The following is a 24,714-nucleotide window of genomic DNA, read 5'->3' as shown; positions in this document are numbered from 1 at the left end:
AGGAACCAGGGTGGCATCACCTTGCCCAGGCCTCCCCAGGCTGGGGAACCGCATTGCTACCCCTGGGCCTCACACTGAACCCCAATGTTGGTGTCCAGATGTCCACCCAATGTCACCCTTGTCATCCCTCCAACCCTGTCCATGTCATTGTGTCCTTCCGGGGGCTCCCCAGGAGACAGGGGGACTCTCATACCTGTTATCCCACATCCCATCTGGCGGCGGTCCTGCCGGATCCCCTTTCAAGACCTGTCCAGAATTCTCCTGCCTCAGCCCTGTCCCTGGGAGTCCCCTTCTCGGTCTCCAAGCCTCGTTGCTGTCTTTAATCCACTCCCCACCTGGCCGCGGGAAGGGCCTTCACAAAAATAAAACAGGCTGACCCCTCTCCTGCTCGGAAGTCTGCTCTGGCTCCCCAGTGCTCTTGGAACAAGGCCTGCGCTCGGTGGGCTCTCTCCACTGCCCCTTCGCTCCCTCTGGCCGCAGGGACCTGCAGTGTGGCCACGGGAGCTGGGGGGCAGATTCAATGGATCAATTTTGATTGCCCAGCGCTCGGCAATGGCGGTGATTTCATTCCTCCCCCGACAGGTGCGGCTCAGCCCCACGAGCGCATCTTGGCTCCGGCCGGCGCCCTCCACCTGGACGCTCTTCTCCCGGACCTTCAGGTTGCAGCAGCGGCCCGGACACCCCCTCCCCGGCCCCGGCCGTCCTTCGCTCGCTGGGGCTGTGTGCCCCCCGCCGCGCCGCCTCCGGGCCACGAGCTGGGCGGGGGCGGGGGGCACCGGGGCTCCGCAGGCCCGGAGCGGCGGCCGCCCTGGGACGAGGGCTGCACCGCGGGGGTGCGCGGCTGGGCCCCGCCCCCCACCACTCCGGGGCGCCGCGCGGGGGGCGCTGCGGGGCGGGCGGCGGCCGGCAGGGGGCGGGCGCGGGGCCGCGGCGCCGGAGCCGGCAGGGAGCGCGCGGGGAGCGAGCGCAGGACGCGCGGCGGCGGCGGCGGAGACGCGCGCGCCCAGCCCACCCCCTGCGCCCGCCGCCGCCCGGACAATAAACAGCCGCGCGCGGGGCGATGCCCGAGCCGGTGCCGCCGCCCCCGCGCCGCGCAGCCCCCGCCGCCAGGCCTTAGTCCGCCAGCCCCCCGCACCCCGCCCCGCGCCCCGCGCCCGCCCCGCGCCCGCCCCCGCCCCGCATCGCCGACCCACCCGGACCTCCGCGAGGAAATGGAGTGAGTAGGCGCGCTCGGGCCGGAGGCGGAGGGCTGGGGGCCGGGGCGGGGGCGAGGGGGCGAGGGAGGGGGGAGGCCCTGCGCCACTCCGGCCCCGCGTAGGGCTCGTCGCGGCCCCCGCGCGGAGAGGGAGGCGGCGAGGGGCCTCCGGGACCCCAGCTCGGCTGGGGAAGCGCTCGGTTGGGCCGCGCCCGTCCTGAGGCCTCCCCCACCCCCGACCCCGGCGGCCCACGGGCTGACGGGGACTCGGGCCGCAGCGGCTGGGAGCTGCCCAGGGGAGAGGGAGAGGGAGGCGGAGGCCGGGTGTCCGCCCGCGCCCCGCCCGCGCCCCCGGGCTAGCCTGGACCCTGGGCCACCTGTGGGCTCCAGAGCGGGAGTCCAGGGGTGATGGACCGACCCCTGCCCACTGCCTCGCGCCGGCCTTGAGCTCACCGCCGCCCACCATCTCCAAGCCTGAGCTCGCGCTCCCGGTACCCTGGACGCGCCAGTCCGGGCCCTGGCTGGCGGCGCTCCCTCAGGGCCACGGCGCTGTCAGGGGCCTCCGCTCCGGCCTGGGTCCAGCCGCTAGACACTGTCCTGAGAACTGCCAGAGGGAGGGGCTGTTCTAGCCTTCCTTGTCCACGATGTGTGTGGGCCTGGAGGTCCAGGTGCTTTCCAGCCCGGGAGCCTGGGTCTGGTCTTTTCCCAAGGAAAGTGTTCCCAAGATGGGGCCCCAAATGCTGTAGCCAAGAGCCTGGCTGGCCTGTGGTGCAGGTAGGGTGGGCCTGGGCCCTTGCGGGGTTCGGGGTAAAGCTGCTGGGGGGCAGAGAGCTCTCACACAGGTTCCATCCATGAGGGTGCCTGGGCATTCCAGGCGGAGTCCACTCTCTTCCTGGCATCAGGGTGACCCCCAGGGCCCACTCCCACAGGTGGGCGCTGGAAGGTTGCCGGGTGTGTTTACGACGCCAGGGAATGGGAAGCGGGATCTGGGATCCTGGAGGCCCCGTACTGTGTGCCGAGGCCTGGCAGGCACCTTGCTGTGGACCAGGTCCCCACCCTGGCCAGAGGCCTGGACATGGAGGTCCAGCTAGCCCACCGGACTGTCTCCTCCTGCCCTTCTCACTGGGTGTGAGCCAACGCCTCCTCTCCAGGGATTCGCCTGTGACCCGCCACCCGCCACACCCTCCCCAGGAAGGCGACACCCGATGTCCTCTGCTTTTGAAAACCCAGACAAAAGCCCAGTTTGCTCCCCCACCCGGCCCTGGGAGCCCAGCCAGGGCTCAGGGGAGCCAGGGCCCGGATGTGTCTGCGCTAGGTTCCCCGACTTGTTTATCTGCTCTGCTCCCCAGGCCCACAAGGGAGCCTCCAGGCCTCCTGACAGCAGACCCTGAGTGGAGTGCGGGGAGTGGGGAGGGGGCTGCTGAGGGGACGAGGGGTGAAGAACCAGGGAAATGTCCACGCAGAGCCGAAGAATGAAGGGATAGTCTTGTCGGACTCTGCTGCTTCGTTTCCTGCCATCGCTTTTGCTCTCCGCGGCGATGCCGAGGCCCAGAGTGGGGCAGACACTGCCCAGAGTCACTCAGCACACGCTGAGTGCCCTGGGTGCTTGCTGCCTTGCCCCTGTGCCCCTTGGCACATAATGCCACAGGCTCTGCGCCGCATGGATCACTGGATTTTCATGGATCACATGGATCACTGGATTTTCTGGGTGCAGACCCGGGCAGGGACTGAGTAGCCATGAGAGAAGGCCTCTGTCTGGGGTGCTTGGGCGGACGATGGGTGGGGACTGGTTCCGGCGGGTGCCGGCCCTCGCTCTCGCCCGCGCTCCTTTTCCAGGGGGCGGATCGGGCTTAGGCCTGGAGGCAGCAGCTGCGGGGACCGAACCCCCCATTCCCTTCCCATGGGTTTTTGCCATCAGAGTTGCCAGAGGTGGTTGTGGTTTATGGTGATGCTGACAAGTTTGTTTTAAAAATAAACTTAAGAATTTCACAAAATTTTGTTAATGTAAGCATTAAAGATTAAATTAGTTTTTGTTAATTTAACAATTTGAGGATTTAACAGTTCTCTTTTTTTTTAAGATTTTATTTATTCGACAGAGATCCCAAGTAGGCAGAGAGGCAGGCGGGGGTGGGGTGAAGCAGGCTCCCCGCTGAGCAGAGAGCCCGATGCAGGCCTGATCCCAGGACCCGGGGTCCACGACCCGAGCCGAAGGAAGAGGCCCCAACCCACTGAGCCCCCCCAGGCGCCCCAACAATTTTTTTTTTTCAAAGATTTTATTTATCTGAGAGAGCGAGCTTGTGAATGCAAGTTGGGAAGGGCGGACAGAGGGAGAAGACAGGCAGACTCCACGCTGAGCCAGGAGCCCGACTCAGGGCTCGATCCCAGGACCCGGCATCACGGCCTGAGCTGAAATCCGGAGTTGGATGCTTTGCCGACAGCCACCCAGGTGCCCCTTAACAGTAATTCTTGAGTGACTCCAGGGAGACAGAGACCAGGCTGCTGAGGTGAGACAGAAGGACAGACGCTCCTGAGAGCATCTCCGCCGGGTGGAAATCCTGCTCTGGGAAGGATTTGCTGTGGGCCCCGGGGCGAGGGGCTGCTACCCCAGGAGCCTCAGGGGCCAGCTGGTAATGAAGGCTGAGTTAGCTCGGGGCCGTGATGCTCAGACTCCCCTCCCACTCCCCGCAAGTCTCAGACCCTGGTACCTGAACCCCATAAGAAGATTCTATTCTCGTTGTATCTGTTTTGTGACGTTTTTACTCCGATGCTGTGGGAGCCCCTTCTGCTTCTCAGTCTTGGCAGCAGTGTCGCATTTCCTTCTGAAACAAGGGGAATGCGCGGGAACAGCGAGTGGATTGGAAGGGAAAGAACATTCCGGGGGCAGTGGAGATGGTGGCAAGAACTCAAGAAGGTGGTTCACATTTAGTAAGCACCTGCTGTGTACTGGGTCCTGTTCTGAGTGCTTTGTCTGTGTGAACTTGCTGGATCTTCACAGCAGCCCTACGAGGTAGGGAAAGTGAGGTACAGAGAGGTGACCGTGACACACCTGGAGCCACACATCCGGGACGTACGTGCTTCTGGGTTCTTCCAGCTGCCAGCGTTGGGGGCGTGGAGGGGTCTTTGCACCTTGCTGTGTCCTGCCGGGCTGTAGTCTGGGCGTTCCTAGGTATCCGGACATTGGCTTTTCACCCTGGTTCGTTTCTTCGGCCACATGGAAGGTGGGTTTCGCCCCTAAATCATCTGCCTTGTACCTGTGGCCCCCCAGGGGCCCCTTCTGTGTCTGCTGAGTGGGAGCGGTGCCTGGCAGGTGGAGTCCGGACCCCTCCATGAGCCTCTGAGCATGTCACTCACTTTCCTAGGTGGAGCTGGTGCGTGGAGACCTGAGTGCGCCGCGTCCCCTCCCGGGCAGGATGTGCGGAGAGGAGCGGGCCGGCGCTGGGCTCTTCCCCGGCCCCGTGCTGAGGTCCGTCTCCAGGACGCTCATGCTGGGGAATGAGTTGATGTTCTTTTAAAAAATTCGTATCTTTTTCCAAGTCCGGGACCCGATTTCTCTCTGGCTTCTGCGTGGAGAGCTGTCGGGTCGTTTCCGCGGCCCCCGCTGAGCCGCCCGCCGTGTGCGGAGCAGGCCCTGCGGGAGCCCGTGGACGGCCCTCTCCGTGGCCTGGGGGGGTTTCCTGGTCCCTCCCTTCACGGACTGCTCTGCGAAAAGTATTAAGGGTGTACCTGGGGGCGCCTGTGGGGCTCAGCCGGTTAGGCTTCGGACTCTTGGTTTCCGTCCTGATCTCAGGGTCGCGGTGCGAGCCCGGGATCCGCCTGGAGCTCAGCGCGATCCGCCTGGAGCTCAGCGCGGGGCTGCCTGAGACTCTCCCGCTCCCTCGGCCCCTCCTGCCGCTTGCACGCACGGACTCCCTCTCTAGTGAGTAAATCTCGAAAAAGAAAGAAGGAAGGTGTACGTCGGTGGGCAGAAGGGCGTGCCTGGCGGAGGGACTGGCCTGTGCAAAGGCCCGGAGGGCCCAGTAGGGGAGCCATGGGCAGCCATGGATGGTGCCCTCGGGAGGGGAGGGGTGAGGTTCTGACCTCACCTCTGACCTCTGGGGTCTGAGGAGCAAGTCGGGCTCAGTGTGGACACTTCCCATGGGGGCAGCTTGGAGAAAAGTGCTGGGGCTGTGGGGGTAGACCCCGTGTCTGGGCAGCAGAGACCTGAAGTCAGAGCTGCCCCCAGGTCAGGGAGAGATGCCGCAGTCCCTGGACACACAGGGACAGGGACCCTTTGGCCGGGCTACAGAGGGACCCCACATGGCATGGGATGGTGGGGTGCAGGTCTCGGTGTCCGGGGAGTGGGACGTCAGGCTGAGGTGTTTGTCTTCTGCCCAGGGGCTCAGGGCAGGAACTCAGGGGCCATCTGAGCCCATCACGGGACAGTCTGGATCAGGCTGGGAATCCGGAGGGGAGCCCAGGCCGGGCCCGGTGGTGGGAAAGAGAGGTGGGAATCAGAGTGGGTGGCAGTTGCTGCGTGGACGGCAGGGCAGTGGTGGGTGGAGCCCGGCCTGGGAGAGCAGAGGGTACATGGGAGAGCAGAGGGTACATGGAGGGGACAGCCCTGTGGGGCTGTGAAGGCCAGGTGAGGGGCAGGAGCTTGGCGGGGGGACTTCTGGTGACGTCTGTCGCAGAGTAAGGAGGCCCTGCCCGGCTGGTTTGCGCTCAAACCAGGCGGAGTTCAGGGCAGGGCTGGCGTGATCTCCCAACGCCCCGCGGGGTGGGCTGGACCCCAGCTTTGGCCGCAGCCCAGCCCCGCGTGAGAGGGTCCGCGTTCCTGCTGTACGGATGCACGTGTGTGTTCTCACTTGAACTGAGATGCACACAGCACACGGTCCCCCGCCGGCAGCGTATGATCCAGGGTGTGTACTCGGTCGTGCAACCCTCGGTTCTGTCCAGGTCCAGAACATTCTGTCACACCCAGCCGTCACCCCCCATCAGCCGTGCCGTCAGCCGTCACCCCCTCCCCAGCCCCCGCCCCCACGAGTCCCCGTCCCGTCCGTGGAGGAGGCAGGTCTGGGCGCGTCACACGCGTGCACTCACACCCCGTGTGCCCTTCTGTGTCTGGTTCCCTCCCTGAGCGCCGTGGGCTCGGGGTCTGTCCCTGGGGCCGCGCGCGCGTGGGGGCCTCGCTCCTGCTGGTGGCCGGGGACACTCCCCCGCGTGGGGACCTGTGTTTATCTGTTTATCTGTCGATGGATATCGGGGCTGTTTTATACGTTAATTGTGTAGTCCTTTCTGAAGCGGTCGGGACTTGTCCCTTGTCCTCTGCTGGATGTGGGGGCCACGTCCTGTTGTAGATGAATGTAAGAGGTCACAGTAGGTTTCTTCAAAAAAAAGGAAGTGATCGTAGGACAGGAGGTCCACAGGCATGGGGACGGGAACGGGACGGGGGAGGGAGTTCTTGGGTCGGGATCCTAACTGACTCCCCGGTCCAGTGAACATTTATTGAATGTGTATCGTTCACACATTCACAGCATCCTGCTGTGCCCTGGGTGCTGGGGACCTGGTGGGGACAGAAGGAGACACTGTCCTTGTAGCGAAATAAGAGACAAAATAAGTGAAGTGGCTGTAGGGTGTCGGTTGGTGGTGAGCCCAGGAGGGGACTGGGGGCACAGAGGAGGCCTCCGTGAGGAGGACACTCTGAGGGAAGTCCCGAGGGAGTTAGTGAGGCCCGGGAGAGAGCACACCAGGCAGAGGACACAGCCAGTGCAAAGGTCCTGCGGTGGGAGCATGCCTGGAATGTTGGAGGGGAGAGGGGCCGGTGGGGACCTTGGCGCTCTGGGGCTGGTCTCTGCAGCTGACTGAGGCCCAGCTTACTTGAAGCTGGAGAAAGCCGCTGGAGCCCTCGTTCCCATTCATGCCCCACTGCCCTTCCCTCGTGAGGGCCCAGGGCAGGGTCCACCCGCCCTCCTGGTTAATAGGCAACAGGTTTGCTCTTCTGGGTCTGTGGCCTGCTCTGATCTCAGTCTCCACCATGGAGAGGATGGTGGAGAGTGGTGGAGAGCATTGAGGGTTCTGGAAAGCCTGTGCATGCCTCCTGAGCCGGCGACGGCGGCGGTCACCTGTGCTGAGTGCTCAGGGTCTCGGAGGAAGAGAATTCCTCCCCAGTGAGGGGACGAAGGGAGGAGATCATCGGGAAGGCTTCCTGGAGGAGGCAGCGGCCCTTGACCTGAGCTTGGAGGTGGAGGAAAGGCAGCGGAAGGCAGGGGGCCGGTAGAGGAAGAGGGGCAAACGGACGAGAGGTTGAGGTTTGTGCAGGATGGTTTGGAGGAAGGAAGGTTCTGGGGCTAAGGGCAGACGAAGGCCCCCACAGGGAGCTGGGAGCCAGCTGTGACCTTCAGCTCCCCCCATTCCAGCCACCCCAGTGGAGCAAGGGCCACGGGGCTCCCTCCCTTCCCCCCCACCTTGGTGAGGCTCTGCTCCCCTTCCCTGCCCCATGGCCAAGGGCACAGTCAGCTGTTTCCTTTGAGTTAGCCCAGGCATGTTGCTGGTGTTGGGCTCAGCGCCAGTGCGGCCCGGGCCCCTCATGCTGCTGGGGCTGCCTGGCGTGGGCTCTGGAAGAAGGGCTCGACCCCACCAGCACCCGCTTGCTGCCTCAGACCCACCTCATCCTGCCTCCTGGGTGACCTTGGGCGGGTTGGCTGACCTCTCTGGTGCCTTTAAAAACTAAATGGGTCCCAAGGCTGAGGCCTCTGCAGGGCCGTTGGGTCTGGGCCTCCTCAGCTCCTCTCCGGAAGCCCGGACTGTCTCAGACGCGCCCGCAGCCTCCCAGTCCTGAGCCGCCCACACTGGGGCTCGAGCCGGAATTTGCTCCAAGCTCTGTAAAAATAATCCGGCAACGACAGGAGTGTGTGTGCGGAGGGTGGGCCTCCCGGAGGGCGTGTTCCCCCTTCGGCAGCCGCGAGGCGGCCTCTTGCCCGCGGAGCCTGTGGAGGCTCAGAGACAGGCTGGTTTGCCCTGGGTCACACAGCCGGTGAGGACAGCTGCCACACCTCAGTGTCTCTGCCCAGCGTGTCTTGGGATCTGGGCTCTGATGCTCTTCCCGAGCCCCGGCGAGCGTCAGCATCTCAGCCTCCCACTGACAATGGGGGCGTCCCCCCACCCTTGGGCGCCTGGCAGGGCCTCCGGGGGACCTCAGGGGCTCTGAGGGCCGCGTGTACACTGCGCACACACGGGAGCCCGCCTGGCTGGACCCGGGACCCCGCTCCCCATGGAGCAGCTCCAGGTCCTGCATGGACAGGACGGGGACGATGGTCCCACCTGCCCCGCACACCCCTCCTGATGGGCTCAGCAAGGGTCCTGGACACACGCACCCCCTTCTGCCGTCCAGCTCCCATCCTGGAAACTGGGCTGGGACTGTCCGTGGAAGGCGGCGAGTGCGGGGCTGCGTGCTCTGACTTTACTGATGTTTAATTAGGGTTCTGTGGCTGTACTGGGTTTTATTTTTTGGACTTACGACGCTGAGCATTATCTTGGCTTGACCTGAGCTACTTGGCCCTGGGGGCAGGTCCAGAACTGCCCTGGGGAGAGTCCTGTCCCCCGACACTAGGGCGGGAAGCGCCCCTAGGCATGGGGGGCGGGTAGGCCCCAATTCCTCTCTGCATCCCACCACCCCCCCCCCACCCCCGGCAGCCCCTGAGGCCCAGGGCAGGAAACCCTTAGCCCCCAGCGCCTGGCTGGGGGCGGGAGATGCTTGCTCTGCGCCGGCCCAACCCCCCTGCATGCCGGCCTCCTCGTTGCCATGGGGACGGCGCAGTTGCCAGGGCGACCGCCTCCCGTGGGCCCCACGGGGGGGGGGGGGTGGCGCCTGGGGCGGGGCCACTTTGGCGCCCTCAGGCCTGGGGAGTGGGGCACACTGCCTGTGCCCTTCGGGCTGGGACAGGGACGTTGACGGGAGGGATGGAATTCTCTTCCTGGGCCCCGTGTACTGCTTCTCACTGCCCGCCTGACCTTCCCCTGACCTGGTTCAGCCGGCAGGGACACACCACCCAGGCGAGGACACTGCCGGCCTTGTTGTCTGCAGCCCGGCAGGCTGGCCAGAGCTGTCCCTGTGTCCCTGTGTCCTGCCTCAGTGACCACCTGCCTGCTGGGCCGCTGGGCCTCTGCCCTTCAGGGCCCTGTGTGCACTGGGGTCTCAGCTGCTCCGTGCCCCTCCCCCAGCTCTGCCTCTGTCCCCGCTGGGTCCCCAGAGGCCCCGTGACAGCTGGGAAAGGGCCAGCTGGGAAAGGGTCCACATGTGGTGTGTCCCAGAGCTGGGCTGTTGTGGTTCTAGTTCCAGCTCTGCCCCTTCCCAGCTGTGTGACTGTGGGCAAGTGACTTGCCCTCTCTGGGCTTCACTTCGCAGCCAAGGAAAGGGCGTATCAGGCAGGAGGAACAGTAATGCAATGATTCTAAGTAAGGAACGAGCTTGGTGCCGTTCAGGTGTGGCCAGAAGGTCCTGGTGGCTGGAACAGAGTAAGCAAGCAGGAGAACAGAGGAGGTGAGGACAGAGAAGTGGGTAGGGCTGGGCTGCGTTAGCGTTTCTTTCAAGGGGTGATGGGAGCCAGGGAGACTTAAGAGCAGGAGAATGAGTCGTTCTGATCTTGTTTTGAGAATCTGGTTCTGGTTGGGATGTGGGTAAGGGCTGTCAGGGGCCAGGGAGGTAGCAGGCTACGGTAGAGGCATGGGATGAAAAATGTGAGGTTTGCAAAAAGTGGAGGGTGGGTCTCTATAGGGAACATTGGGGGTGTCACCTTGCCTGGATTACACAGGACAGTGTGGCCGACTCAGAAATGTAGCTGACCTGGCCCTTTAGGAAGGGTCTCCAAGCTGGATTGCTGGATCAAGCCTTTCCTGAGCTCCACCCAACTGAACCAGCCTCCCTGAGGAAGGAGAGACGGAAGCCACAGAGGGTGTGACCAGTGCTGGGGTCCCTGGGAAGCACAAAGGGGGCAGATGCCACCCGCCAGGAAGGGAAGAGCTGGGTGGGGTCACCTGTCTGGGGCGTGAGAGCCAGATGATTTTGTGTGTCTCAGCTAGGCCAGGAAACCGAACCCGAGTGGAGTGGGTGGAAGGTCACCGCAGTTCATGATGGATGTCCACCGGGAGCAGCCACCTGGGCTGGGGGGAGGGCTGAGGCTCAAGAGTGGGCCCAGCACAACGTGTGACTTTGGGCCTCCGTTTCCTTTCTGAACCACAGTGGGAGGGGGCATAGAACAGGAGCTGGGGCGTCTGTTCCTGCTGTTTGTGCAGAAGGAGAACCAAGGCCTAAAAGGGGTGGGGGGTCTTTGGAGGCCACAGAATGACTCCCAAGCCTGATCCGGGGCCAAGGGCTGGGGGAGGGTTGTGTGCAGCAGAACCAAGGGGGGGGGGTCTGTAATTTCAGTCCCTGGGGGGCTTGGAGTGGGTAGGGGGACGTGAAGGGTCTGGTTCCCACTGCTCAGAGCCCCTCCTTGTGGGCACCAGGCCCTGCCCCCGGGAGATCGTTGAGGCCTGCGTGAGTGGCCCTGGGGTCATTCAGGATTTGGGCTGGGAACAGACTTCCGGACCCCGCCTCCTCTTCAGGCCGCATCTGGTCCCCCAGCCCTGGAGGCCGAGGTTACTATCAGGTGCCTTGTATGTAGTCGCTCAGGGCTGCACAGGTTTCACTGAGCACCTACTGTGTGCCATTCCCAGGGACCCCGTGAGAGACCATGGAAGGGAGCAGCCAGGTTTGCAGTCTCCTCCCTGGCCTGCCACGTGGGTAGTGGGGTTCAGGGGAGCCAAGGGGAAGGGAAGGGCAGGAAGGATTCACCCTCCCTCCTGGCCCTGGGCTTGCTGCCTGCCCCCACAGGGCCTGTCCCTTCCTTGCCTCTGACATTATCAAGCTCCTGGTCCACGCGGCTTTAAGGCAAAAACCACACCGCGTGCCTTTCAGAAAGCATCCAGTGGACAGAAGAGGGGGTCTGGGGCCGAATTCGGGTTTGTCTCTTCTTCCTGCGTGTTCTCCGAATGCTCGGAGCCCTTTCTGTGTCTTGGGGCTCCGGGCAGACTCCAGGGAAGCAGCTTCTCGAGAGAGGACGTCCCAGGGGCAGGGCGGTGGGTCTGGTGGGGCCGGTGTCCTGCGCGTGTCCCTCCCAGGGCTGGAGGTGCTTGGTGGGCGGGAGCGTGAAGCGGGGGCTGTCCTGGTCCTGGTCCCTCTTCCTGATCAACCCCTGACTGCTGGGAGTCCCTCCGCCTCTTTCTTAGCCCAGCTCAGCCTCTTGCCTCCCCAAACCCTTCCCAAGTCTCTGGGTAGAGCCTCACCCTCCTGTCCTTGGGCCCTATTCCCAGGGAGCCCCAGGGGGCTGTGGGGGGGGGCTGGGGGGGTCTTCGTGAGGTCGTAAGGCCAGGTGGAGAGAACTGCGCTGCCTCTGAGGCAGGGGAGGGACCCCACTTTGCAGACGGAGCCTGGGAGGCCGCCCAGCTGGAAGGCGGGCTGGGATTGGGATCCGAACCAGATCTGTGGAGGGCAGGAAGGGGTGGACCCCACCGTGACCTTGCATCCCCGCCCTCCAGGGTCCTGGCGGCAGAGACCACATCTCAGCAGGAGCGGCTCCAAGCCATTGCAGTGAGTTTCCTGCCCCCTAGCAATGTGGACAGGGGTCCGCTGCCCTCACCCAGTCCAGGGCCTTGGGGACTCAGAGCCAGGGTGTGGCAAGGTCCCCGGGAAACCAGTGCCTTCCCCATGAAAGGAAGAGGGAGGGAGCCCTGCAGGCCTCCGAGTGCGGCCCTTACACCACTAGCTCATGAAGACCCTCTGTGCGTTGCAGGTTATAGGCTGGGGTATATATCTAGAGCCTTGCCCTTATGCTGGAGCTGGGGGGTGGGGGGAACTGGGGTTCGCGGGGGGGCAGGGGGCTGGGGGGCAGCGGGGTTTGGGGGACGGGGTCAAGAGGGGCTGGGGGGGCAGGGGGTGGGGAGGGTCCAACGGGCCACTCCACAGAAAAGCAGGGTGCACGTGGGCAGAGCCTCCGGTACTTTGGGGGTTCGGCGTGCCCCTGGCCTCGTCCTGACCTCCGTGCCCATCCCTGTTGCCAGGAGAAGCGGAAGCGGCAGGCCGAGGCGGAGGCAAAGCGCCGGCAGCTGGAGGATGACCGTCGGCAGCTGCAGCACCTGAAGGTCCCCCCCCACCCCGTGGACCCGGCCTGGTGGGGGTTGTGGGGGCGGGGGGCGGGGGGCGTCAGTTCCCTGGGGACCAGGCACCGGGCCTCGGGCGAGGGCGGGCAGGGCCGCGCCTGAGCCCGATTCTGACCTCCAGCCCTGTGCCCCCAGTCCAAGGCGCTGCGGGAGCGCTGGCTGCTGGAGGGAACACCATCCGCGGCCTCGGAGGGCGACGAGGGCCTGAGGAGGCAGATGCAGGAGGACGAGCAGAGGGCGCGGCTCCTGGAGGAGTCCATCGGCAGGTGCGGCGCGGGCCGCGCGGGGCCCTGCGGTGGCTACGGAGCGCGCGGGCTGGGGGGCCCACCCTCGTGCCGGGATGGGGTTGGGCCCGGGGGGGCGGGGGGGGCTCCTGTGCCGCTGGGAGCAGGGAAGGGCCCTGTTCGCTTCGACAGGGCTGCGAGCGTCCACGCTGGGCTTGACGGGGCTGGGGGCTGCCTGGTGGGACCCCTTCTTCTAACCACCCAGCAGAGCGGGTGCCGGAGCCGGGGAGGATGGGAGTGGCCGGCCGCCTTCTCCCTGGGGCCTTCCTGGCGCCAGCCCATCGGGTGAGTCTTCCCCCGCTTGGTCCTGATGCCCCACAGCCGGGCAGCTGGGCCTGCAGCAGGCCCGGGGAGGGTGACCGGCCCCCACCCCCCAATGCCCGCCGGCCCCAGAGCTGGACAAAAGGACTGGAGTTTCCGGGCAGGCAGAGGCCCAGGCTCAGCCCAAGGGCAGCAGGGTCAGGGTGGAGGGAAGTGGCGGCCAAAATTCCAGATGTCCACTTGGCCAAGGAAGGCGCGAGAGGCCCGGGCCCCGCGGCACGCTGGCTCACCGCCTGGCTGGGTACGAGGCACACCCACCGGGAAGACCTGGGGATCCTGGGGGGTCGGGTTTGGAAGAAGGGGGGACAGGTGTCAGCTGGGACTTTCCTCCCCAGGCCTGTTTCCCTGCGTCCGCCTGGGCCAGAGCAGGGGTGAGGGGGTCCGACGGGCCTGCACGCACATAGCCAGGACTGACCGGGCAGAGGGCTGTGGGCCAGCGGGACACAGAGCTGGGGGAGATCACTGCCCATGGGGGCTGGACAGGGCGGCTGCTTCTCGTTCCGCCCTGCTGGGTATAGCCCTGGGTGGGGGCACCCACCTAAACTCGGGTGCCTTGATGCCAGAGGGCCCTGCTGTGAGCCCTACCCTGTGTCTGGCGAACACGGGGGGCTTTGGGGCTTGGCTTTCTTCCTCCCAGGGAAGCAGACTCCTCGGGTGCCCCGCCACCGGCATTTTGCCCGGTTGGTGCCCTGCCTGGACACCTCCTCCAGGAAGCCCTGCAGGCCGACCCTAATGGTGGCCGCTGTCGCTCCCTTCTGTAGGGGCCTCAGACTCACCCCCAGGGCCCCACAGGCCCGTGGCCCCAAGCCTCCTGTGGGCACTGGCTGCAAGGGGACCGGAGGTCTTTGTTCTGTTCCCGCCGGGTCACATGCGCCGTTATCGTCTCGTACTTGGAAGGTGACATGGTTTTTCCAGTTTCCCCGGAGAAATAAAGCTTCCCGTAAAAATACACGCCTCTGAGCGGAAAGCAGGAGCGCGGGTTGGAAACCAACAGAGAAGCGAACTGTGGCAGTGAGGGGCCCGTGGACGGGCCGGCCTGGGGTCACACTAGCCCTGCTGCTGGCCGGCCCGTGCGGCGGCCGCACTGCGTCTCAGTTTCCCCGGTTGCAAGGGGGAGGGTGAGACCAACTCACGGTTTGTGGGGAGACCTCGCGGCCAGGAACCCGGAGCAGTGCGGGTGCCCACAAGTGCCCAGTGAGGACCGTGGCTCCCGTGCCCCACCCCCAGGCTGCAGAAGGAGATTGAGGTGCTGGAGGGCGCAGGCCTGCCCGCTGCCGCCGCCGGGGAGAGGCCCGCCGCCCCGAGCCCAGCCAAGGACCAGAAGGCAGACGTGGTGTTGGAGTCTGAGCAGGTGAGGGGGCGGTGATGTCCCCGGGGCCCCAGCCCTCCCCGGCCCTCCCCGGCCCCAGAGCTGGGGCAGGGGCCCCTGGGGCTTCGTGACGACCGACATCACGGTCTGAGCCCTGTCCAGCTGTTCCCCTGGCAGCACTGGTCCCGCTCTCGCTGTCTGCCAAGGCCTGGTGTGGGGCACACTGGGGTGATGTGGGCTGGGCCCAGCCTCCCTGACTCACCTCAGTTGAGCAGAGGGACGTGGTATCAGGCGACCAGAAATGCAGGGAGGATGGTGGGCCCGGGATGGGTAAGCCCAGGGGCACCGTGGAGTTCCTGGGGAGGAAGCTGACGCATGGGAGCTCTAGGCAGACTTCCTGGAGGAGGTGGGTTTTGAAAACTGAATAGGAGTTCTCCAGGCATGGACTCAAGATGAGAGGGGGCTTTCCCTGAGGTTGACGGAGCACAGACTGTGGGGTCCCTGTCCTTGAGATGCCCACGTCCCGAAGGAGCCAGAGACAGTACCTTAAGGGACAGAGACATGACTTGGGGGACTTTGATTGTGGTCGGGGGGCTGAGTGGAGAGCTGGCCAGGCAGAAGCCACGGTGCAGGGGATGCCGCACACAAAGGCCCCAGGGTGGGAATGTGTCCCAGGAACAGGGAGGTTGGCCAGCGATGTGGGAGGGGGGAGAGCTTATAGGCCGGGGTCTGTGGACACAGGGCCCTGGGGGTCATCTAGAAGGGTTTCAGCTTTGTTCGGGGAGCATTTGGGAGCCACGGGAGGCTTCTGAGCAGGGCAGGGATGTGAGGTGGCCGTCACAGGCTAGGGCAGGGCTGGGGATCCCTTCAGGAGACGGCCCCCGCGATGGGGCCTCCAGGGGCAGAGTCGAGCCCTCTGCGCACGGGTGGGGACCTCCATCAGCGGGAAGGGAGCACCGGTACCCCTGACCTCTCTCCCTTCTTTCTTGCAGGCCCCGGTGGGCACGCCCAAAGGTAGGCTTCGGGGGGGGCCTCCGTCCTGTGGCCCGAGTGGGGTGGTGGGCATGAGGCCAGCACCTGCAGCCTGACGGGTCCTGTCCCTGATAAAACCAGCAGCGACAGGGACCGGGTGCGGGCGCTTCCCCCGAGCCCCGGCCCCAAGCCCGTCCCACGCCATCACCTCCCTTAGGGCAACGACCCTGGGTGGAGCTGGTACAGGTGAGGGACCTGAGGGCTCAGCCCGAGAGGCCCGAGGCCCGGGATGTCCCCCCCACCTGCAGCGGGTGCCCTCGCCCAGCCCCGCCTCTACCTCACGTCCCGCTGCTCTGGGCAGCGGCACAGGTGGGCAGGCCTCGGATTTCACGTCTGCAAAATGGGCTCTGCAGGGTCAGGAAATCAAGGTCTCAGCCGTTCTGGGAAGGGGCACTGTTAAAACAGAAGGGTCCCTTTAAAAAAAAAAAAAAACAGAAGGGTCCCCCCCGCACAGATGTGGAAGGTGGTTATGCAGGAAACAGACCAAAAAAAGAGGCAAAGTTTGGAGTCTGGGATCCGTTTTTCCCTTCCTCAGCAATTATTACAGGTCGATAATATGCATTTGCAGGTATCTCACAAATTTGTAGGACACTTAAATATATTTAATTTAAATGTAATAGCTTATGGAACATATGAAAGTATTAAGTTATATTTTTAAAATGTATTTCAAACTCATCTATTTTCACATCTAAGGCACGGAGGGAAAGCCGCCAGCCAGGGTTGGGTGTGGTGGTCAGAGTGTCTTCGGCCTGATTTGTTGTGTGTTAATTATTCAGGGGAGTGTCTCACTGTGGAATTAAACTTTAATCATTAAAAAAAATTCACACAGGCCTCTCAGGGATTTTATGAAAATCATCTGGGCTGAGAGATGGAAATGGACCGGGGGCTGGTTGTGTTTGGGGTTCTGGGTACGCACGCGGTGGGGGGTCTGGGTGCATGTGTGCATCAGGGTAGGCCCAGGCGTCTGGGACAGTGTCTGGGGGTCTGGGGGGTCGTGGGGGGTGTCTGCAGGTGTGTAGATGTCTGGGGGCCTGGGGGGTGTCTGCAGGTGGTGGATGTCTGGGGGCCTGGGGGGTGTCTGCAGGTGGTGGATGTCTGGGGGTCTGGGCAATCTTCTCCCTTCTGACCCCCATCTCTCTCCACCCTTTGCTTACTGAGCAGAGAAGCGAGTCTCCAACACGCCCGTGAGGCCGGTCGAAGGCTCCACCCTGATGAAGGCAGGTGGGTCATCTCCGGACCCGCTGCTGTCCTGGGCTAAGCCCTGGTCCCGGGGAGCCCGGAGAGGCGGGCGCGAGGTCAGACGCAGACATGCCCTCAGCAGGAGCTGTGGTCCTTCGGGTGGCGGCTGGCCCCAGGCCCCCTCTGCTTTGGCTCCATGGTCACGTGCTGGCCCAGCTTCCCTGAGAAGATGGGCCCCCTCGCATGGCAGTGCTCTAACCCAGCACCCCTCGTGGCATCCCCCAACCTTGCTGCTCACTCCCGGGGCCTGGCAGGGGCCGCACACCTGCCCACACACGCTTGCACACGCCCGCACACGCTCACACACGCCCGCACACGCCCACGGCAGATCTTCCCTCCTCCGCTGTCCCCAGGCTGCCTCAGGATAGGGAGGGAGCACCCTGTTCCTGGAGGGGACCAGGCGGGGACTCAGACTTCTCTGTGCTTCTGGGAAGCCAAGGGAGACGGGTTAATGCTAAGCTTTTCAGAGCTGCAGTAGGGATCCCAGCTCTGCCACAAGACAAGCGCCCCTCCAGTCCCTGCCTGCTGGCACTAGCCCAGAGAAGGGACCAGTGAGCACAGCGGGCAGAACCCGATTGCTGTACCGGGGTACTGGTGTGAGCTGTGCAGGCCTGAAACTGAGGGAGGTGAAGACCATCTTGGGGACGCGGTGGCCGGGACACCAGGACACCCAGGAAGAAGAGGGCGGCAGGGGTGGCCCAGGGTCTCATGCAGGGTCAGGCCACTTTGCCCCAGGAGGCAGGAGGAGAGGGTAGCATCTGCCAGAGAAGGGGGTGTCTTCGGGGCCTCTCTGCCATTTAGACCAACCCTGCGCTGACCCCCTTAGCCAACGACCTTGTGTGGTGCACAACCCACCCAACTGTATGGAGGTGAGGGTATTAGGCTGTGTAGGGATGTGGAATTAAATAACGTTCATTGGACCAGTCATTCAATAAGCACTTACTGAGCACCTGCTGTATGCAAGGTGTGAGGGCCCCAGCCCGAGGGAGCTAACATCCTGATAAAGACCCTGCCCTGTACCATGAGCTGCTGGAGCAAAGACAGCAACGTCCAGAGCTGGAGGGGGTGCGGGTCAGTCAGAGGGCTTGGGGGGTCAGACTTAGCAGGTGACCTTTGAGCGAGGCTCCAAGAGAAGTGAGGGAGCGAGACGTCGGGGTGGGGGGTGAGGGGAATAGGTGTGTCGGGGGAGGGCACAGCACATGCAAAGGCCCTGGGCTGAACCCTACCTGCCTTGTTGGGGAGGAACCCGGAGGCCGGGGAAGGAGTTAGGGGGAGAGAGGGAGGAGGTGACGGAGGACTGGGGCCTCTACCCCGGGGCACCAGGGAGCCCCGGAGGGTTTCAGGCAGAGCAGGGACCTGCCCCACTCGGTGCGCGCCGGCGCCCTCTGGCGGCAGCGGGGGGAACAGGCCGTGGGTGTAGCGGGAAGCGAGTTGGGGCGGACTGCACGGATTCCGGAGGGGTGGGGCGGGGTGAGGAGGCCTGGACAGGGGACCCCCGGGGTGGGGGGGCAAGATGTGGGCGGGTTCCAGGTGTTCCCAAGGCAGAACCCACAGGATTTGCAGAGGACACGGGGGGTGAGAGAGAGGAGGAGGAGAGAATTGCCTTGACCCGGCTGGGAAGACCCAGCAGGGGCAGCTTACAGGGGCCGACTGGGAGCGAGCGAGGCTGGGACGCGTGACTCAGAGGCTCCCGGGGCAGGCGTGGAGGAGAGGGAGGATCCCGGGGCTCAGGGCGAGGTCCTGGAGGCTGCGGTCAGCGCCCGGGGGCGGGTTTGCTGTCGGACCGTCTCTTCATGTAAGCTTAGCGGTGATGGCCTCTACGGAGCGCAGTGGCTCCTGAGCCACGGTCCCGACGGTCCTGATGCTCCGCAGGGTCTCGGGCGCCCTTCGCAGCGCAAGAGCTGGGGACCGGGTCATGCGCTGACGGAAGGAAGGTGCGAAGCAGACAGGCTGAGCCGGGGGTCCGGGCCGAGACCCCGCTGGGAGCGCGGGCTCACCCCAGCTCACCCTGGGCTGTGCCTGGGGTCAAGGCCTGCCCCCCTCCGACTTACTCGGCGGCTCCGAGAGTCTGAGGCTTTCCAGACGGGAGGGGACGGCGAGCTCGGGCCTCGAATGCCAAGCAGAGGAGCTCAGGCAGATGCCCGTGGCGCAGGAAAGCTGGGGGGTGTGGAGGTGGGGGTGCCGTGGAGAGGGCGTCCCCACTGCTTGGCTCCGCGCTGCCGGCTCCCCTTCCCTGGCTTGCCTGCCGCCGGCGGGGGGGCACGTGGGCGGGTGGCCTCGGGTAACCCGTGCCTCTCATGGCAGCCATGTACTCGGTTGAGATCACGGTGGAGAAGGACAAGGTGACTGGGGAGACCCGGGTGCTGTCCAGCACCACCTTGCTCCCTCGGGAGCCGCTCCCTCAGGGCATCAAGGTCTACGAAGACGAGACCAAAGGTATGCAGCCCCCACCCCCCAACCTACCCCGCCCCCTTCCCACAGCCTGAGCCAGAGCGTGACCTCCACCCTGGTTTGGCACAGACACTGTTCAGGGCAGGGTCCCATGGCTGTAGCCCGCTGTTGGCGTAGAGGCTGTTCCCGGCTGGACCTGCAGCCCCCTCTTTCGTTCACTCCAGGAACCTGTCCTCAAGCTTGGCTGAGCGCCAGGTCCTGGGCTGGGCTCTGGGACTCAAATCAGAGTGGAAATTAGCTCTGTCCTGGGAGAGCCTTGCAGCCTGAGGTTCACAAATAATTTGAATAAGTATTGTTTTGACGAAGGTGACAAAACCCCCAGAGATGCACAGGGGGCCTTGGGAGGTTCTAGCAGGACAGGGAGAGGGCCGGGGGGTGGCTCCTCAGAGGAAGTGCGCAGAAGCTCCCTCAATGCGCAGCAGTGTGCAAAGAAACGGTGTGTCTCACAGAGGCCACAGCATGTGCAAAGGCCCTGTGGTGGGATGAGTTTGCTGGACTAGAGGAACTGGAGGGAGCCTGTGGGGCTGATGTGGGGTGGAGGGAGGGGTCCGGTGAAGCCCTGGAGGGAGGGGTGAGCAGGGGGCTTGGTGCTGAGATCTGGTTTGGTTTTTGGGGTTCCCTCTGGCAGCTGGGAGGGGGACACCCACAAGGAAACCTGACGGGGAGGAGCAGGGCGACCTTCGTCCAAAGCCCCAGCGTGTCTGTCTGTCTCTATGTCTCCGCCTATGTATAATTCACATATATAAAATTCACTCTTCTTTGTTTTTAGGTAAGTAAGGCTTTCATTTAAACTGTGTTAGCCATCAGTATTCGGACGGCGATTTTATAAGTAGTTCGGCATTTAAACTTTGGTCATTTTTGGCCTGGCCTGTAAGGGTGGTTTACAAGGAAACCTAGGAGGGCAATACTGACTCTGATGGCAGAAGGAGACAAGCCCACTTTAGTTAAAATGTGTCACATAAAAGGAATACAGTAGGAAGGTACATTGAAGATGAAGGCAAACATCTGCTTTCCTCCCGCAGTGGCGCCCGTGGAGGTGATCGCCTAAGCCGAGTGTGAAATCCCAGCACCCGGCTGCGGAGTCCGTTAGCAAGTCCGCAAACGCCGTCTTCACACGAAAACGGCGTCCGGGGTGGGAGGGCCCGGGACGCGCAGATCCGTGTCCGGTTCAGTGGGCTTTCTCTTATTCACAAGGTCGCGCAGTCTCGCTAATTCCGGAACATTTTTCCTCCCCGAACCGAAACGCCATCACCTCCTATCCCCACCACAGCGTCCACGGGCCCCGTCCTGCCTGGGGATTCACCCGGTCTGCGCGTGTCACGCGCGTGGACTCACTCCCCCTGTGGCCTCCTGTGTCTGGGTCCCTCCCAGAGCCTCGTGGGTCCGCGTCCCTCCACGTTCATATTTTAGGACCAAATAATGTTCCGTTGTTTGGCTGGGTCACATTTTATCCAGTCATCAGCTGATGGATGTCTGAGGTGTTTCCACCTTTTGGTTTTAGAACGCTGTACGGGTTTTTATGGGGGCGTATGTTTTCATTTCTCTTGGGTGATATCTAGGCATGGGATTTCTGGGTCGTGTGGGATTCTGTGTTTAACCTTTTGAGGAACTGCCAGGGTAGGGTTGTCTTCTGCAGCGGTGGCCCCTCCCCTTCCCACCAGCTGTGTGTGACAGTCCCCTGTCCCTACATCCTCAGTAACACTTGTTACTGTGTTTAAGTTACCATTATCTCTGTGGGCACCGTGGTGGCTGTGGCATGATAGCTCACCGTGGTTTGGGTTCCCAAGGCCTCATGTTCTTAGAGGCTGGTGGGTCTCTGCAGCATCCAGGATGTTTTGAAGGGGGCCTAGTGTCAGCCATAGGTTTGGGGACATAGACCTGAGTGGTACCCCGGTTCCAGCTCTCACTAGCTGTGTGACCCTGGTCAAGTCTCAGCTGCCTCATCTCGTGTGCAAGAATGAGCTCATGGGGCTAGAGGCAGAGGACTCGGCCACTCCGTGCAGCCTGGCCCCAGCCCTGGGGGACTCTGGACATCCGCCAGACTGGAGTCTGGTTGCTTAGCAATGGGAAGGTGAGCCATTTCCATGGCAGCTGAGGGCTCGGGTTCCTATTTGGGGGCAGTGGCCGCGGGAAGTACTCAGCCTGATTCTGTGTAATCTGGAGACACCCCACCCTCTGGGCCTCCAGCCCAGAGTTGCTGCAAAGCCTTGAGGTATGGACACCCCTCCCCAGGGGTTTGGAAAGTGAAAGCAGAAAGCACTTTTCTTGTGGCCAGCAGCCAGGAACTGGAGCCCTGACCCTTGGCCCAGGAGGAGGCAAGTCCCGAGGGCCGGTGTGTCCCTCCCTCCCACAGGCGGGCAGCTGTGTTTCCAGGAGTTTGTTGGGCTGGTGTCAGAGTGTGGTGGGTACTACTGCCGGCGTTCTGGTCATGGCAGATCAGACCCCGTGGGGCAGTCGGAGAGGTTTGGAAAAGATATTGAGCAAGATTCCCTGCACACAGGGAACTGCCTAGGGGAGACTGTGCCTTCCTTTCAGACACAGGGAGAGCCGTTCCAGAAAGTGATTGTGCCCGAGGTCGCAGAGGTGGCCGTAAGGAACGTTATGAAGTTCCTATCTCACGCCCTGTGTTCCTGGACCGGAGTCCCCTTCCTCCCCAAGTTTAAAAGTACCCTTCTCCATGAACCTTAGTTTTCCTCCCCAAGTTTAAAAGTACCCTTCCCCATGAACCTTAGTTTCAAGAGACAGGCAGGCCATCAACGTGGGAATTACAAAGTGCTTACATGTGAAAGAGAAGGCCAGGGCGCCTGGGTGGCTCAGTGGGTTAGGCCTCTGCCTTGGGCTAAGGTCACGATTCCAGAGTCCTGGGATCGAGCCCCGCATCGGGCTCTCTGCTTGGCGGGGAGCCTGCTTCCCCCTTCTCTCTCTCTGCCTGCCTCTCTGCCTGCTTGTGATCTCTCTCTCTCTGTGTCAGATAAATAAATAAAATCTTTTACAAAAGTAAAACAGAAAGAGAAGGCCATCACTGGTTTCAGGGACAGAGTGCAGCAGACCTGGCCTGCAGCGCGTTTCCTAGGGAACAGGACACTGAGTGACCGAGCTAAACCAGGGACCCAGAAGGAAGCTGTCACAGCCCCTGAGATTCCTCATGGCGGCAGACGCACTTAGCTCCGGAGACAGAGCAGTGGCTCGGCCTGGCCAGCTGAGGGACCGTAGGCTGGAGGCAGCCTTTTCCCGAGCCCGACCATTTTCGCAGTGGCAGAAGCAGACTGGGTTTGTTGGGGGGCCGTGCGGGACCCAGTTGCGGGCAATGTGGAAAGGCCGCAAAATGCGGGCGCACAGTCCCCAGTCCAGATCCCAGTCCCCCGGTCTCTGACCGGCGCCCCGGCCTGGACGCTCTCTGGAGCTTGGGGAGGCAGCTGGTTTTAAAGGTGTGACTCAGTTTCTCATTTCTCCCAGCCTGGAGGGCGGCCCGCAGCCTTGCCAGGCCTCCGCCTCCGAGCGCCCGCTCACTCTCTCTCTCTCTCTCCCCGCCCCCGCCAGTGGTCCACGCCGTGGACGGGACTGCGGAGAACGGGGTCTGCCCGTTGAGCTCCTCCGAGGTAGACGACCTCCTTCACAAGGCAGACGAGGTCGCGCTGAGCGAGGCCGGGTCCACGGCTGGGACGGCGGAGACCCGGGGGGCGTCCAAGGAGCCGGTGCAGAGCACACCGTCCCGGCGGGAGATCCCCGGAGTGCAGGCGCAGCCGGGAGAGGCCACGTCCGGCCCGCCAGGCGTCCGGCCCGGCCAGGAGCCTCCGGTCACCTTGATCTTCATGGGTTACCAGAACGTGGAGGACGAGGCCGAGAGCCAGAAGGTGCTGGGTCTTCAGGACACCATCACGGCCGAGCTGGTGGTCATTGAGGACGCGGCGGAGCCCCCCACCGCCGCGGGCTCCAGGGAAGAGAACCAGGTGGGGCCCGAGGCCCCCGCCAGCGACCCCCAGGACCTCGACGCGAAGAAGCAGCGCTGTAAATGCTGCTCCGTCATGTGAGCGCCCCGGCCCCCCAGCCCCCAGCCCCGCCCTCCACACCACAGCCCCCCACCAGCCCGGCCCCGGCGTCTGCCCCCGCCACCCGCAGTCACGGGCCCCAGGACGTGCGGTTGTCCCTTGTTCCTTCCGAGGTTTCTTCTGTTGGAGAGAGAGGGACAGGGGTCCCCCACCCCATCACCCCCGACACCCCCAAACCACTGAGCCGTGCACCTACGTCTGGTAGGAGAGAGACATGGACAGACCCGCTTTCCCCGAAATGAAGGCCCCCCCCACGCCACGGCAGCTCCACAAAACGGCCCCCAGCCCCAGCGGTCCTGGCCGGGATGACCGGGGGCCTCGACGCGCCCCGGGCCAGCCCGCCGCCCTCTGGGCCTCCTGCCTGTGCCTTCCTGCCACCTCCAATGAGGTCCCTGAGGGGACGTCCCGCTGGAGAGGGACCCGGAGAGCCGAGGGCTCCTGGGAGCACGCTCTGTCCCCGCTTAGCCCCTGGGAGTGGGGCTTCCCGGCCAAAGCTCTGGTGTCCATAGCTTGGACAGTTGGGGTAAGGCCATGCCTCTCTGGGGAGTCTTGGTCAGAGGTCAGGTTCAAGGCCCCTCTAGGCATCCCCAGCCTGATGCGCTCCTCCCCCCATGCCCTCTCGGGGCGTGGCCAGTGGGTGATGGAGCCTGGGAAGGGAGAGCCCCCCCAATATCCCCCCCAGGCAGGAGGGGTCCGTGACCCCTGCACTGTGTCCTGCAGGCCGGGCCCTTCGAGCCGCCCCTTGCATAAGGCAGGCCCCTATGAGCCACTTCCTGTCCTAGCTCCGACTCCCATTGGGCCCTCCTTCCTCCTGGTGCTAATTTGGGGACCCTGGGGGGCGGCCCAGGACCTGCTTGGACCAGGGCGCTGGGTCCCTCCAGCCGTACCGCAGAGATCAGGCCACTGCCGGCTCCACTGGGCTTGGCACATTTCGGGCAGCGGCGGGCGCACGCAGCCCGGGGCAGGGGGCTTCCTCAGCAGAGTCCCCTGCGCTGCCCACCCGACGTGAGCCTGTCCCCCTCTGGCCAGGAGGGGTGAGGGGTTCCCCCCGGATGCAGCCACACATGCCCCCAGAGGCACATCTATGCGCACGCTCACAGACCCACACCTGTGGGCTGTGGCCCGTGAGGCCCCATCTCGGCCCGCCCCGGGGGCCTCCGGCCTGGTGCCAAGGGCAGGTGCAGGGCCCACCTCCGGCCGCAGCCTAGACCCCGACTCAGCTCTGCCCCGCGGTGGCGGGGGGGGGGGGGCGTCTCTGAGGTGACCCTGGGCAGTGGCCGTGGGACCCCTCCTCCTTGAGTCCTTGAGCTGTGAGCGTCCGCGGAAGTGCCCCTCTGCTTTGATGTGTGACAAGGCCCTGATGTTCTTGACTTTCCCAGAGAAGCAAATAAACCGTGTGAACAGCCCCCGGCCCCGCAGTCCTTGGCTTTCACCTGGGTGGGAGGGTGTGGCCAGGCCAGGGTGCGGCCCCACGAGGGCGGCTCTGCCGGGGAAGGGCCCCCCCCCCTCGGGAGCTGACTTTTCCCTCCATCCGCAGTCCCCGGGCCCCCTCGGGCTCAGCCTAGTGCCGGGGGCGGGGGTGGGGGATGTCAGTGGGTGCCCACCTGTCCCGGTGCCCATCTGAGCAGCACCTGGGCAGGGAGGCCTGGAGGTAAGGGG

General features: G+C 64.0%; 1 protein-coding gene across 2 annotated transcripts; it reads left to right on the top strand.

The window, feature by feature from the left end:
• The first annotated feature begins 1,134 nt into the window (after nucleotides 1-1,134).
• PALM (paralemmin) lies at nucleotides 1,135-24,461 on the top strand. Of its 2 annotated transcripts, XM_044254751.1 has the most exons (9): nucleotides 1,135-1,216; nucleotides 11,750-11,801; nucleotides 12,272-12,352; nucleotides 12,506-12,636; nucleotides 14,203-14,326; nucleotides 15,277-15,298; nucleotides 16,478-16,537; nucleotides 18,860-18,991; nucleotides 22,547-24,461. In XM_044254751.1, exons 1-9 carry the CDS (start codon nucleotides 1,212-1,214, stop codon nucleotides 23,035-23,037), a joined length of 1,098 nt encoding a protein of 365 aa, XP_044110686.1. In that variant the 5' UTR covers nucleotides 1,135-1,211; the 3' UTR covers nucleotides 23,038-24,461. The 2 variants fall into 2 exon arrangements, with proteins under 2 accessions (XP_044110686.1, XP_044110687.1); XM_044254752.1 differs by lacking the exon at nucleotides 18,860-18,991.
• The last annotated feature ends 253 nt before the right edge of the window (nucleotides 24,462-24,714 follow it).

Source organism: Neovison vison, chromosome 6, assembly GCF_020171115.1.
Source record: "Neovison vison isolate M4711 chromosome 6, ASM_NN_V1, whole genome shotgun sequence".
NCBI classification, from domain to species: domain Eukaryota; kingdom Metazoa; phylum Chordata; class Mammalia; order Carnivora; family Mustelidae; genus Neogale; species Neogale vison.
The sequence above is the reverse complement of the archived record's forward strand: the minus strand, read 5'-3'. Positions and strand labels throughout refer to the sequence as shown.